Source organism: Grammomys surdaster, unplaced genomic scaffold (assembly GCF_004785775.1).
Source record: "Grammomys surdaster isolate TR1022 unplaced genomic scaffold, NIH_TR_1.0 144, whole genome shotgun sequence".
NCBI classification, from domain to species: domain Eukaryota; kingdom Metazoa; phylum Chordata; class Mammalia; order Rodentia; family Muridae; genus Grammomys; species Grammomys surdaster.
Window position 1 is genome coordinate 8,700,710 of NW_021604602.1, and position 15,390 is coordinate 8,716,099.

The following is a 15,390-nucleotide window of genomic DNA, read 5'->3' on the forward strand; positions in this document are numbered from 1 at the left end:
AGAGAGAGAGAGAGAGAGAGAGAGAGAGAGAGAGAGAGAGAGAGAGAGAGAGAGAGATTGGTTATACGACTACTGTGACTTATGTGTCTCAATGCACTAAACCAGGAAACATCATGAAAAGATCCCATTCACCTTGGCAGCAGAAGTCGTGAGGGCCTTCTAATTATGCGCTCCCCTTTACGAGGAACACTGGAAGTTTTGCCAGATACAATCATCAAGCTCTCCTACGGAACCAGATCATGTTCCTGGGTGGACACAGATAATGTTTTAAGCCTGCCAGTTTGCCCTAAAATAGTTAAGCGGTACCCCCGTTTGGGAGGAGGGGCATTGGTTTTGGGTTGGGGTTTTTGAAACAAAGTCTCCCGTAGCCCAGGCTGGCTTTGACTATTTAAACCAATGACCACCTTGAACTCCCGATTCTCCTGCCACCACCTCACAAGTTCAGGTATTACGGCTGTAGCCCATGTCTCTGGGCCATGTGCTTTGCCTAGGTGGCTCTTGTTTGGTCTCAGGAGGTCATGGTCAAGAGTTCAGTCAAGGATGGAAGCTGCTCTACAGAGCTCCCATCCACAGGGTAAGTCAGTGGCAGGGAGTGAGGAGACATTGTTGAGAGGCTCCAGACCCTCACAGGCTCCCTTTTGGGTGAGCTCCATAGGGTAGCCCAGGACCCTTACACAGGCAGGCAGCCAGGCACTGGCTTCCCCCAGTGAGAGAATGGAAGGGAGGGGGAGGTCAGAAGCTGCTAAGACTCTTATGGTCTATCCTGGGAATATAAGTGTTCTACTGTTCCCATCTTTTGTTTTTGTGGAGGAAATTACACCGGTCACCCCTTACTTTGTATGTGTGAGAGTTGGGATAACTGCCAGGAGATGATAGTCACTGGGTACTTCCACTCTGGAGGCTGGCTCTTTATGTAACAATTTAAATGTCCGTAAGGCCCTTGGCCAGACAGTGGTGGCCCATGCCTTTAATCCCAGCACTGGGGAGACACCGTCAGGCAGATCTCTTGAGTTCAAGGCCAGCCTGGTCTATAGAATGAGTTCCAGGACAGCCAGGGCTACACAGAGAACCCCTGTCTCCAAATAAATAATAAATAAATAAATAAATAAATAAATAAATAAATAATGTCTGTAGGTAGGGCTCAAGCAAGGTAAACAGAAGGACTGTCTGCCGAGCACCTTCATAGGGGATGTGCAGAGGGCCAGAGATGATTGACAAGTACTGGGGAGAGAGCACAGGGACCGCCTTATCCATTGCCGCAGAAGGTCATTACAGACAAGGGCAGTGCATGCATGCCGACAGGAAATAACATTCTGTTTTATTTAGGTTTGTGAGACAGGCTCTCAAAGCCCACATCGGCCTTGAGCTTATCCATAATCCTTATGCCTCAGCCTTCCAGACACTAGAATCACAAGTGTCACCACAGCTAGCATAAGTCATTACTGTGTGATCCTGAGGGAGCTTATGTGTACCATGTGTGTGCAGGAGGCCATAGAGGCCAGAAGAGGTAGTTAGAATCCCCTGGAACTGGAGGTACAGGGAGTTGTGAGCCGCCGTATAGGTGCTGGGAACCTAACTCAGGTCCTGCGGGAGAGCAGTAAGTACTCTTAACCTCTGAGCCATCTCTCCAGCCCCAACGCTCTACTTTTAACTTAATGCGAAGAAAAGAATCTCTGGCATAAAGGAGAATGAAAAGATAAACAGAACTTTCCCATCAAGAGTCTCTCACGGCGATTCAGAGAGCTCGTCTCAAACAGCCGGAGCGTGATCTCAGAACGCACAGACAAGGAAGCACGTGGACGGGTAAACTGGGGCAAGGCAGAAGGGTGCAGTCGGGGTCAGAATCCAAGGCAGGGCCACTGCTCTGCTCCCACGGGGAAGCGTGACGGGATCCAGGCCCGCCAGGACTGTGTAGCGAGACCTGTGTCACAAACGAGCGAGGAAGCAGGAGCCATCTCTCACTCCTGTGCTCACGAACATACTGGCTGAAAAGCAAAGGTGTCTGAAGCTTTCCTCTGAAAAGAAGCCAAGCAGCATGTTTAAACACCCAAGAACAAGGCTTCACCATCCCTAAACCCTAGTTCAGAAAGCCGGTGGCGGAATCAGGAAAGCTGTACCTGCCATTCCAGACAAATGCTGAGAAGTTGGACCCCAAGTAACTCTAAGGGGTTAATTTCTGCTTGCCATGGAATTTCGAACCAGTAGTAAAAGGTTTTCAACCAGCGTTGGGCTGATTGGCTGACCATTTTCAGGACGGTAACGGAATACAGCCGTACCTTTTCGCCACATGTGCAAGTACACCAAACTCAACCCGAAACTGCTTTGGAAGAAACTGTATTTAGACTCCCAAAGGAGAAATGCTTTTTCTTAGTCCCAACATAAAATCCCAAAGGAAAAAGGCAACAGATTTAAAAAGTATAGCACAGGCAGAGATAGACAATGTTAAATGACAGTCTGCAAGACATGTTTATGGTATTCTATCATTGAATATCATTGGAGAGATGGTTAGACGTGAGAAAGCCAGCGTATCAGCCTCTGCCTGTGATTCCCCAGTGCTTGAGTGCTGAGGCAGGGCTGTGAGGTGAGGAGCAGCCTAGGCACATGCCTCTATCTACAAAACGAAACAGCAGTGAGAACTGTTTTCAAAGTTGAGTGGTGATGGTGGGAGTGGGGCTGCTAGAGATGTCTTGATGATTAAGAGTACTTGCTGCTGGACTGGAGAGGTGGCTCAGTGGCTAAGAGCACCGACTGCTCTTCCAGAGGTCCTGAGTTCAAATCCCAGCAACCACATGGTGGCTCACAACCATCTGTAATGGAAGTTGGTTCCCTATTCTGGTATGTATGAAGACAGAATGCTCATCTACATAAAATACATAAATGTTTTGTTTGTATGTGTGCCTGCACACTTGTGCATGTTTGTGTGTACGCATGTGTTCTGTGGTTGCCTGTGTATGTATGTATGTATGTATGTATGTATGTATGTATTTATGTTTGTATATATGTATGTATGTATGCATGTGGGTATGACTGTGTATGTATATGTGTGCATTTTTGCGTGTGTACATATGTGCTTGTTTGTATGTGTGCACGTATGTGTGTTTGTGTGTATGCATGATTATGCATGTGCACATTGTATGTATGTATGCATGCTTATGTGTATGTTTGTACATTTATGTATGTGTCTATGAGTGTTTGTGTGTGCATGCACAGGCCAGAGGTCAATGACAGATGTTTTTTTCCTCTGTTGCTGCCTACCTTATCTTTTGTCCCTGAACACAGGTAAGTCAGTGGTTCTGCCAGACAGGCTGGCTAGCAAGCCTCTAATGCTCTCCTGTTTCTGCCTTTCCGGGCTTTGCTGCACTCAGTGTCTGCCTGCTGCTGGGGATCTGAACTCGTCTTCATATGAGCCATTTCTCAGCCCCAAATCATGCTTCTTACACCTGCTTCTAGCATCATTACGACTTTTTCTTTTGTGAGACAAGGTTTCATTAGGCAACCCTGGCTAGTCTGGCACTCACAGAGATCCCCTGCTTCTATGTCAGATATGCTGGGATTACAGGCATGTGCTAGCATGCTTGGCTCCAGTGTGACAAGGTTAGCGTCACCACAGCTGAGGCATGGAAACAGTGTGATGTTCCTTCTTCTCTTTAAAACTGCTTCTTTATTTTTTATATTTTTGGTTTTTCAAGCCAGAATCTCTCTGTGTACAGTCAGTTCTGATTGTCCTGAAACTCACTTTGTAGACTGGGTTAGCCTTAAACTCACAGAGATCTGCCTCTCGGATACTGGGTGCACTGTTACACCCGGTTTCTTCTTCTTTAAGGTCTATGTTGCCTTATGTACAGGAATGCTTTGCTTGGATGAGGTATGCGCACTACACACGTATGTACACTACACACAAATGTGCACTACACACATATGTGCACTACAGATGTGTGCGCAGTACACATGTGCCTGCTGCGTCCCTGGAACTGCTGCTACAAATGGTTGTGAGTTACCCTGTGGGTGCTAGGAATCGAACCTGGGTCCTCTGCAAGAGCAGCAAGCACTGTTCCTAGCCCACATTTGAGCCATCTCCCCGGCTCTTTGATGCTTCTTTTCTTGTTCACCCTTTTGCCTTTCCTTGGAGATAAAAATTGAGGTTGACGATCCTTTCCTGAACCTTCTACCATGTCTGGGACTCCTCTTAGTACATCAGATCATCTGGAAGCCCCATTTTCTCCCAGGCAGGAGTTGTCCTGGCTTTCCTATTGCAGCTGGTCTGCTATCTTCAGGGCCCCATGCAGACCTCCCTTGTCTGTCTTAGGAGTCCCTGTTTCCTGGGCCCTTGAGTTTTCTGTTTCTCTGTTTACTTCCAGAGCATACCATCTAGCCACTTCATTCTAAAGGACTCACAGGGTGTGGACGTTGTAGGACCTTAAAGACTCACAGGTGCCAGGCAGTGGTGGGCACACCTTTAGCCCAGCACTCAGGGGGCTGAGACATGCGGATCTTTGAGTTCCATAACAGGTCTAAAGAGTTCCAGGACCACCAAGGTCATACAGAGAAACCCTGTCTGAGAAAAACACACACACACACACACACACACACACACACAGAGAGAGAGAGAGAGAGAGAGAGAGAGAGAGAGAGAGAGAGACGGAGAGACTCAAAAGTGTGGAAATGACCTTGCACACTTGTTCAGCACTTTGGTTAGGAAAAAATTTCCTTCTGGCTTTTTAGAGCCTCTGTCTATTAGCCTCCAGTGCTCTCATGTGACACCATAGACCATGCAGGTTTCTGATTCTCTCTGCGTGCTCTGGTTTTTCTGTGTGTTGCTAGGCGCCAGTGTGTAACACCACCCCTGTGCCAGTTTTATCTTTACAAGTTTTTTTTTTAAGATTTATGTATTTTATATGTATGACTGTTTTGCCTGTGTGTATGTCTGTGCACTGTGCATGTGCCTGTCACCTGTGCAAGCCGGAAGAAAGCCTGTATCTCTTGGAACTGGAGTTAACAGACAGTTGTGAACCACTATGCAGGTGCTGGGAACTGACCCCGAGCGCTCTTAACCACTGAGCCATCTCTTCGACGTCAGCTCCAGAAAACCTTTAAGATCTTTTCCCTCTTGCCAAAGTTCTGAAATGTCAGCACAACACATTCTGCCAAGGCTGCTTCCTCTGTCTCTGGGGACAGGATGTGTGCGCGTTTGTCTGGATGTGTCTTTGGGTTCTCTTTTTGCGTCTCATTGCAAGTTGATCCAACAGAAATGATTCTCTGGCTTTCTCATGGTCTCCTAGTTTGTTTGTTTGTTTGTTTGTTTTTGTTTGTTTTCTCTTTGCTGAGGTGCTTTGCTTTCAAGCCTTGTATCAGTGCTTGTGGTGGTAATGCTATGGGATTATGATCTCCAAATGGATACTGAACTTACGTCTTCCCTTCTCTTGCTCTGAGAAAGGGGTGGTTGAGTTGGACGTCCTAGGAGTGTCTCTTACCCTCAAAGGTCTTCTTTCCTGCTGTCCCTGAACTTGCCACATAAACACAAGGGGGCCTGGTGTGTGGCCTCAGGTCCATGTGCCAGGTGTAGAGCACATGTTCTGTCAGACAGTGTCACATCAGAAGCTACCCCAACAAAAAGTACTGTGACAGCACAGGGTGACAGGGAGGTGTGCGGTTCTGCCACACAAAGTGGGTTAAGAATGGGACCAGCTCTGGACTAGCCTCCCACTGAGTCTCCATCTTGCCAAGCCACACGTTCCGTGTCCAAGGTCATTCCTGTCCTCTCGAGGTCCCCCTCCACACGCTTCTGCTCCTGTTTCATGTTCTCTGTATTCCTACAACTGTGGGCCTCATCGATAGCAGAGGCCTGGGATCTCTCGATTGTTTCTAAAGAAACTAGTAGCTAGAAGCTCTGTCTTTCCCTTGGGCTTGCGAAGACACGGGTGACTTTGAGTGTGAAGGTGTTCGCGTGGCCCTTGTTAACCGTTGGCTTTGTTGGGGCATGGTCTGGTAGGTATCTTGTTTTCAGTGGTTCCAGGCCTCTGCCTTTCAACAGAAAAGCACTTCTGTGGACCGGGGCAGGGAGAAATAGAGTAAGCTAGGCTGCAGAATGGGAGGAGGGGCTGTGGACTTCCACCTCTCCTTTTTCCTGATTCAGACAACAGAAGTGTATTGTCTCAAACTTCTGAAAGCTAGAGATCTCTAAAGAGAAGGGATCAGGAACACTGATGTGCCCCCTTTTGGGGCCGCCATCAGTTTGGGGTTGCCATAGCAAACGACCATAGCTTAGGTGGTCTGGAATGGTGCTTCTCAGTTCTGGAGGCTGGCAGGACAAGCCCAGGTCCCTAACAGATTGGAGCAGGCGCACAGCCTGGCTCACAGAAGTTGCCTGTCTCTGTGTTTTAATGTGTGAGGCGTGAGTGCACTCTCTCTGCATTCCTTGCTGACGTGCTGAGGACATGACCCCTTGCTCTAGCACTGTGAAGGGGAAGACATTGGCCTGTAAATTTGGTGGGACACACATCCCTAAGCCTGGCTTATGAGGACTCTTGGAGGACCTGCAGGGTGCCCTCCTTGACGTATTAGACCATCAACTCTGTGGTTCTTTGTATCTGTCTTGGAACCAAGAGCTCACTTATCTTTCTCCTGCTTTTGCCATCAAAACCATCTCTGTGTGTGTGTGTGTGTGTGTGTGTGTGTGTGTGTGTTGGTTCTGGGGATAGACACGGGGCCGTGTATGTGGCAAGCGTATGTTCTTTCATGGAGCCTACCTACCCAGCCTCTTGCTGAGTATGTTCTCATTTCGGTGAAGCAGATTCCCAGGGCTTTTCCACTTTAAGAGTCTCCATTATCTGCATTAAGCATCTCTCTTTCCATTCCCAGTCCCCAGAGGCACCGTTCTCCTTTCTGTCTCGGTGAGACTGCATTTGCCAGTTCCTAAGCCAGCGGGGTCATAGGCTTGTGGGCTGTGTGCACTGAGGGCTGCTCTTTCACCAAGCAGTGCCCTCTGGGTTCACATTCACCCATATAAGTGTGTGTGTGTGATGTGTGTGTGATGTGTGTGTGTGATATGTGTGTGTGTGATGTGTATGTGTGATATGTGTGTGTGATATGTATGTGTGTGATGTGTGTGTGTGTGATGTGTGTGTGTGTGATATGTGTGTGATGTGTATGGTGTGTTTGTGATATGTGTGTGTGTGTTTGTGATATGTGTGTGTGTGATGTGTGTGTGTGTGGGGGGTATTCCTATGTGCGTATGACTTTATGTGCATGCAGGTCAAAGGATGTCAGGTCCCTTGGAGTTAGGCAGATGTATGCTGTCTGACATGGGTGGTAGGAACTGAACCCAGGTCCCCTGCAAGAGCAGAATACACTGTTAACTTCTGGGCCACCTCCCCAGCCCCAAATGCCCTTCCTTTCTTCTGGAGTGAGTAATGCTGCATTGTCTGAGAGGATCCTTCCCTCTACAGGGAATGGCATCCATGTTCCGAGCAAGCGAATGACGCCGCTGTGTGGACATGGGTGTGTGCACACATTCCAGAGTCACAGCTTTAACATCTGGCTCTGTACCCACAAGTGAAACCATCTACTTGTTGTGTGTTAATTCTTTCAAGATTTTTTTGAGTATGGAGGTCTTTCACTTGGAATTGTCTCATCCCTCTATCCAGAGGTTAGCTAGGTACGTCCTCTTAGTGGGAAATCTGGAAGGAATTCCATGGGCCACCCACCTGGGCAGGGGCATCCTCTGGCTGCCCTACGTGGGCTTTCCCTATAAGCCTCTGCTGGCTTTATTGTCTGTCACCACCTTCCAGTCTCCTGTATGGCGCTGGCTGATTCCCCTCCCCACCTCATGCTGGTTTTTAATTTGTTTATGAAGGTTTATAGTGTCAAATTTCCTCCTAAATCTATTTAGAGACAATTTATTTGTTATTTTTGTTGGTCTTGGTAACCGAACCAGCCTTTAGGATTCCTTTCTAGGCCTCTTAAAGAGGAAGGATGCCTGGGGTTGCTCTCTAAAACTTGACTTTCTGGGGACACACAACAGGTTAGCTTTGTTATACCTTGGGACCAACCCTACGTTCCACACTGAAGTACCTTACCAGCACCACTCTAAGGCCTGCATCTGGAGGCAGATGCAGTGGTAACTATTAACAACATATCATGGGGCCCATGACATACACAGGTATCCCAGTGCAAGAGTGTTCCACATAGGGCTACTGTGAGAGCCCTACATGTCTACACTGCTTCCCTCACCAGGAGCTCGCCCTGAAGCAGAGCTGGGGCTTTATCATGAGACCCTGTCTCAAAAATGAACAAACCGGGGCCAGAGGCATAGCTCGCTTGGTAAAATCCTTGCCATACAGATCTGAGGACCTGAGTTCGGGGGTGACCACGTTTGAAAGGAGCACCTGTCGCTCTCTCCCCGCAGGTGTGTGAGCCTCAGGAGCACAGGCGCCCAGGTAGCCGCTGGAATATCAGCATCGATGAGCGCAGGCGCCTGGCCATGCTGCATAAGCAGGAGAGGACAAATACGGCCAGGGCCCCATCCAGAGACCTGTCGGGCCTGCTCCTCGAGGGCCAGCATGCTGAACCCTCCCCACTGACCCAGTCTGTCCCAACCCCTCCCCTCCAGGCCTTTGAAAATACGGTTGGTCCCACGCAGGACATCACACAGATGGTGGCGGAGTTGATGTCTGAGGGTATAGAGAGAGATGTACTCATCTCTCACCCTCTAGAATCTTCAGAGTGCTCCAATGCCTTCCAGGACTTCTTGGCCCGGAATTCGTCCCTTTGGAAGAATGAGATCTTTGAGGTCCAGACCTCAAAGTTGCCCCACTCCTAAGAAGGAGCTCCGCTCAGCCAGTGTTATGTTGTCCGTTGCCTTTCTTTTTGGTGGAGAATGACCTCGGTACCCCCTGTGCCCTCTTTGGGTCTCACTGCGGTCTTGAACCAACCCACAGAGGACAAATAGCTCAGGACAAAGGTCTCAGGACCGAGGCGAGCTCCCGTCCCTAGGAACCCAGCTGGGAACTATGAGAGAGCCATGCAAGGGAGTGAGTCAGGGAAAGCCTTCCAAAAGAGCCCCTGCCCAGCGAGGCATACTGGTGACCAGACTTGTGGACCTCTGCAGGGGCAGGAGTGCCCCCAATACCCTAGTTCATGGCCGCCCACTGCTTTACTAGTTCCGTTACTGAGCTTCTGCTTGAGGAGGCGCTGAGTCTCCTGCCATGTTTGTTCCTCCAGTGCGGTGTTCACATCATGAACCATCCGGGACTCAGCCTCAAGGCCCAGATGGTATGTATGACCTTGGAGATATGGTGGTGGGACCACGGCGGGACAGCTGGAAGAAAGGGACCTAGTGAGGGCCTAGACACAGGGAGGCTTCCGGGCAGCTGAGCTCGTTCCAGACAGTGCACTGAAAGTTGGACAGAGCTAGGAAGGCAGTGTGCTCTGTGCAGGTTTGTGGTAACAGAGGGAGTCCTGGCTCTTCAGTTATGTTTCGGGTCATCTTGAGGTTGGGGATCCCACAGAGGGTTTAGGCCTGGGGTGATAACCTGTCACATTCTGGGGACATGAAGCTGGAGGAGAGACAGGAAAAGGAGGGGTAGCAGCCCTAATCTGTCAGGGTGGTTATGGACGGATACCCCAGACTCAGAGACTGGTAGTGGTGGCCTGGGTTTATGTGTGAGTGGGGCTGGGTACAGGGGATTTTTTGAGTCAAGAGGAAGTGATGGATGATCGGTTCAAGTGCAGGCATGATTCAGGCCTGTACATGGGGCCTTGAAGGAATCAGCCAGCTGGGTAGTGTTGCACCAACTGCTCAGAGCCCATTACTAACGCATAAAGTTGCCCATGCTTGACACTGGGTTCCTAGCTAGCTTGAATTCTCTGTTCTTGCTTCCCTACCTTCCTTCCTAAGACTCAGTGAAATCCCTCCTCCTCCAGGAAGTCTGCCTTCACCACCCTACTGAACATCCATTCCCAGTCGTCCCCTGATACTACTTTTGTTCATCCTGTGCTTCTGTGTCTCTCAGGATATTAAGGGAAGGCAGAGCATGGTGCCAGGAGGACTAAAGCAGGGATAGTCCTAAGGAGTCTGTTGGGCCATATTATGACCCTCCCACCTCCCCAGGGGTTTGAAGATGACATGGAGCACAGCATGCGGTGGGCTTAGTAAGGCCTGTGCCAGACAAGAAGGTACACTTGAGTCCTGTTAATGCAAGCAAATTAAAGTCACAGGTCACCACACAGGTGCCATGTGCTGGGTGCATGTCAGCTCGACGTGGCTTTAAATGACCCCACGTGATTCCACCCCTACTCATGGCAGAGGGCTGACAGGGCCTCCCCTCATTGTGTGCGCTTGCCTGGGCACCTGCTGAGTCTGCAGGTGGATGGAGACTGAGACGGTCAGCTCCTTGTAGACTCTTCCCCGTCCCAGCAACACAAACCACATCATTTACAGTATCAGGCCTGAGGCCCAGAGCTGGCCCCTACCCACTGGCCACCTGTGGGAGCTGAGGCACCAGCTGCAAGGCCAGTGGATTTACAAGGGAACGAAGCACAGTGTTGGAACTGTTAGCAGTGCCTGGAGACAGTGCTGGTGACCAAATACACGATGCATAGTTTCCAGTGGCTGCTGCAACTAATCGTCCCAAGTTTAGTGTTTTAAAAGAATGTGGGTCCGTTGGGTTCTATAGCAGTCCATAGTGGGCCTCTGCACTAGGATCAGGTCGTAGGCAGGGCTGTACCTTCAGTTTGCTTTTCGCTGCTGCCTGGGGTAAGTTGGATGGCAGGTCTGGCTCTGTGTTCACCCTTCGTCTCCCCTTTCTCAGCCCCTATGGTTATGGTCTCTTGAGACTACTAAGGGTCTACCCAAATGACCCGGAAAATCTCCTAGCTCTAAGTTCAGATGTCGTCAACATCATTTCCTGTGCCCCATCTGCACAGTCACAAGATCCCCCTGTTGGGAGGGGAGCATGACACCTTCTCCAGGGTGCTGTTGGCCTATGGAGAACAGAGAGCCAGGTGCTGCTAAGGTGTATGGGATAGATCCCCACCAACATTTATGTCCAGGGTGCTCCACTGGGAAAACTCAGGACAGAAAAGGGTGTAGGGAGGCGGGGAGGCCTCTGAGGGAGACTAGGGCAAGCAGACAGGTTGGCTCATCTTAGATTGAGCACAGAGGTCCTGGGCACCTCAGTCAAGGGGAGGCAGGTGAGGTTGGGCAGGTGTGAGTGTTATTGAGCTAGCCACAGCCATGGGGTCTCACAGGTCACTTGACTTTCTCATCCTGGTACTCCAACTCGGAAGGTGTTGCAGAGGAGACTCTGGATACCTGAAGCAGAAGGAGGCCTTTCCAGCAGCTGACCCAGGGCTGCTGGGGTACCTGGGAGATGTAGTTCACAGCTGTCTGTGCATGCCGCCTCACAAGAAATGACTTCATTGGCTTTGCAAAAACTCTTGCTCAAAAATAATAAAGGATTTTTAAAAACACACAGTTGACCACTCTTAACATCAGGTAGTCATTCCAGCTACTTCTGGGACTAACAGGCAGTACAATGATGATGAGTCTGAAGTATAGAGCTTCTGCTCACATGCTTAAAGATATTTATGCTAAGGATAAAAGTAATATTTATGCTGGAAAAAGCAATGAAAAGATACTAAATGCCAGGTGTGGTGGGGCATGCCTATAGTCCGAGCACACAGAAGGCAGCAGCAGAAAGACTGATGCGCCGGGCAGTGGTGGTGCACGCCTTTAATCCCAGCACTTGGGAGGCAGAGGCAGGGGGATTTCTGAGTTTGAGGCCAGCCTGGTCTACAGAGTGAGTTCTAGGACAGCCAGGGCTACACAGAGAAACCCTGTCTCGAAAAAAAAAGAAAGAAAGAAAGAAAGAAAGAAAGAAAGAAAGAAAGAAAGAAAAGAGAAAGACTGATGCAAATTCGAGGCTAGCCTGGGCTACACAGTGAGACCGTGTCTCAAACAAGTTGTAAGATTATATTTAGAAACCATAAGCGCATCAAGGGATACGCACCATTTGTTTCCCAACGTAGACGGCACTGGTGTTTGGTTCCGTATTGAGTGCCACGGGCCTTCCCTGTCTGCTCTGCCCTGGCCTTCCCACGGCAAGTTCACATAAGCAAGATCCACTAGATTCCCCTTCCATTCCCGCTCTCCACCTCTTGTTCCGACCGCCTCTAGTCAGCTTACCTCCAGAACTCGGGCCGCTTGCACTATTTGTTCTGCATTTATTAGCTGAAATTAAGGTTGCCTTCTGAGTTTTGATTCTTTTGTATGATGCGTGTAAGTGTCTGACCTGATGTATGTGCACCATGAACTGAAGTGCCCAAGGAGGCCAGAAGGGAACACCTGGTTCCTGGAGACCGGACTTATAGTTGTACAAAGCCACATGGGTGCTGGCATCTGAGCCACAGTCTCCTGCAAGGGTGGCAGGTGCCGAGCTGTCTCTCCGGGCCCCTGAGTTTTTATTTTTGTTTCTTTCACATGGGGTTTCACATGACCCAGGCTGGCCTTAAGTGCTGGGGTTCCAGCTGTGTGTCACCACACCTGGCCAGTTAAGAGTTTTTCCTCTTTGATGTTATAATTGCATGTTTTCCTCCTGCCCTTCTCCTTCTCTAATTCCCCCATCCATCACACCTTGCTTTCTTCCAGATTCATGGCCTCTTTTTGCACTGATTGTCGTTACATGCATATATGTATGTAGATACATGTGTATATTTCTAAATATAAGCTACTCGTATCATGCTTTCAGGGCTAACCATTTGGTATTGGATAACCAATTGTGTGCTCTTCCCTGGGGAGGACTATATTTCTCTGGCTCTCAGGTCTCCTTTATGTAGTGTTAAGGCTTCTTGGTCATGCCTCTTCTGGCTTTTAGCCAATCGAGTTTTGTTTTGTTTTTTTTTTTGAGATTGATTTTTATTATGTGTATGGGTATTTTGCCCGCATGCACAGCTATGTACACCACATTTGTGCCTGGTGCCATGATTCATCTGGAACTGAGTTACAGGCAGTTGTGAGCTGCCATGTGGTTGCTGGGAAATGAACTTGGGTCCTCTGCAAAAGCAGCTAGTGCTCTTAACTGATGAGCCTTCTCTCCAGCCCCTGGCCACTAGAGTTTTTAAAGAACTTTCTCCTGTTCTTGTATAACTGAAAATGTTTTCTTTTTTTTTTCTTTTCTTGTTTTTTGTTTTTGTTTTTTTGTTTTTCGAGACAGGGTTTCTCTGTGTAGCCCTGGCTGTCCTGGAACTCACTCTGTAGACCAGGCTAGCCTCGAACTCTCGAACTCAGGAATCCACCTGCCTCTGCCTCCCAAGTGCTAGGATTAAAGGCGTGCGTCACCACTGCCTGGCCTGAAAAATGTTTTCTTAAGGGCTTTATCTATGTAAGAAAATCTGGGTAAAAACCTGTAGGTTATATTTTCTTCTTAAGAACTGTTTCTCTAAACTTCAAGTGTTGCTGGGGCAGGGGGGAGGTTGATTTTCTATTTTTGAGGGGGCAAGGGGAGAGAGAAGGAAGGGTTTATTTTAGTTTATAATCCATTATCAAGGAAGGCTAGGGTAGAAACTCAAAGTTGGAACCTGGAGTCAGGAGCCAACATGGGTACTGTTGACCAGCTTGCTCTGTTTCATGGCTTGCTGTGTTTCGTGGCTTGCTATGTCTGCTTTCTTATACAAGTGAGCCTCACCTCCCAAGGGTGGCCCTATCCCCCAGTGGGCTGGGCCCTCCTATACCAATCATTAATGACATGTCTGCTGGCCAATCTGATGGAGCGATTCCTCAGTGAAGGTTCTTTCCAGATGACTCTAGTTTTAGGTTGAAAAGCAAAAACCCAGAAAACCCCACAATCGACCCGCTGCCAAGCTGACACACAAACACACACAAAACATCATCTTCCTTGTTTGTCCTCAAGTTCATGCTAATATACTGCATATCTTTAAAAGTCCCACAGTCTTTTAAAATTTCAATACTTTAAAGATTTTTTTTAAAGATTTCTCTTTAAAAATCCAAAGTTTCTTTGTTGTGGGCTGCTGTAATAAAATAAGTGAAATACTTTCTTATTCCAGGGAAGAACCAGGACACAGGTATAGTCAGATCAAAGCAAAACCAAAATCAAACAGCGTAAAAAATCTGACATCTGGGACTCAGTCATGATCTCTGGGTCCCAAAGACATGGATGAGTCCACTACTTCAGTTCTCCATCCCCAGAAAACACAGCTTGTCTGGCAGGCTCAGGCTAGTTCCACTCCACAGCCCGGCTGAGACCATGGAGGAAGGAATGCTCCTTTTTGGGGAGGACTGGATTAAGAGATAGTCACTGTATCTCTTGCTGGCTGATCTAGAACTCACTATGTAGACCAGCCTGATCTCGAACTCACAGAGATCTGCTTACCTCTGCTTCTCAGTGCTGAGATTAAAGATTAAAGGAGGTTGCCACCACATTTGGTGCTTTTTTTTTTTAATGTCTGCGATATTTTTTTCTAAAAGTGGTCTCAATAATCCTTAAAGCTCAGCTACACATAAGACAGCCCTCAGATGACTTGTGTGACTTACGTTGATGCGCTGGAACATGGCACAGACCTCTCCCATCCAGGCTTCAGGAAGACTGTCTAACTCTGAATATTTTTGATTTCCTGGCCCTGGGACCAGCTGCCATAGGTTGAGGCTCTCCCATCCTCCACCGCAAGGCAGCCATGGGCATCGTCTTCAACAGATCACACAGAGGTGAAACCCAAATCCCACAACACCAGAGAAACCCGAAACAAGATACGGGCCCGCGCACCCATCTCTGGACCTCAGCCTACCTGCATGGGGGACCCTCCTATACCGCTTTCCCTGACCTCCCACGGGACAGCAGTGCCTTCTCATTGTTTTCTGCTCTTTGTCATCACATTGCCTTGAGACCACTCACCATGCGTGTGACTTACTGCTTCTCTCCACACTTTTATGTGGTCAGTTACCCAGGGCAGAGACTGTGTGACCCTCTAGTGTCTGACATTGTCTGTGGTGTCAAAGAGGTACTCAGAAGACAAGCTGAATGGGTTCCATTGATAGTCTTGTCTCCCTGAAACGACATGAAGCCTTTCTCCCCTTCCTAGTTCAACAGTTGGCCTCTGAGGTGTGCTGTGACCCGTGAGGTGTTCCCTGGGGCTGAGTCTTCCTCCCGGTTTGCTTTGTCACCGAGCATCTGAGCTCTCATTGTCTCCACGTTGCAGGAATCCCAGATGGCAACACACTCCCGTGATGGAGTCTTCTGTCCTGTTGCGTTTTCTTGTCTGTTGGATTTTACCTGCCCTGCGCCTCTCTTGTGAAAGGTATTCCTAGCGAGTCATTCCATGTGGTCACCGTGCCACTTCCTGAGCCAGGATTTTTTTTTTTAAAGAGTTATTTATTTT

The 15,390-nt window shown here is 48.7% G+C and overlaps 1 protein-coding gene across 2 annotated transcripts in view; it reads left to right on the top strand.

The window, feature by feature from the left end:
• The window catches only part of Tex22 (testis expressed 22), a 12,590-nt gene extending 3,579 nt beyond the window's left edge, over window positions 1-9,011 (top strand). For both annotated transcript variants that reach the window (XM_028764526.1, XM_028764527.1), the window contains exon 3: window positions 8,405-9,011. In XM_028764526.1, the coding sequence (XP_028620359.1) occupies window positions 8,405-8,818 (414 nt within the window). In that variant the 3' untranslated portion in view covers window positions 8,819-9,011. The remainder of the gene's footprint in view (window positions 1-8,404) is intronic.
• The last annotated feature ends 6,379 nt before the right edge of the window (window positions 9,012-15,390 follow it).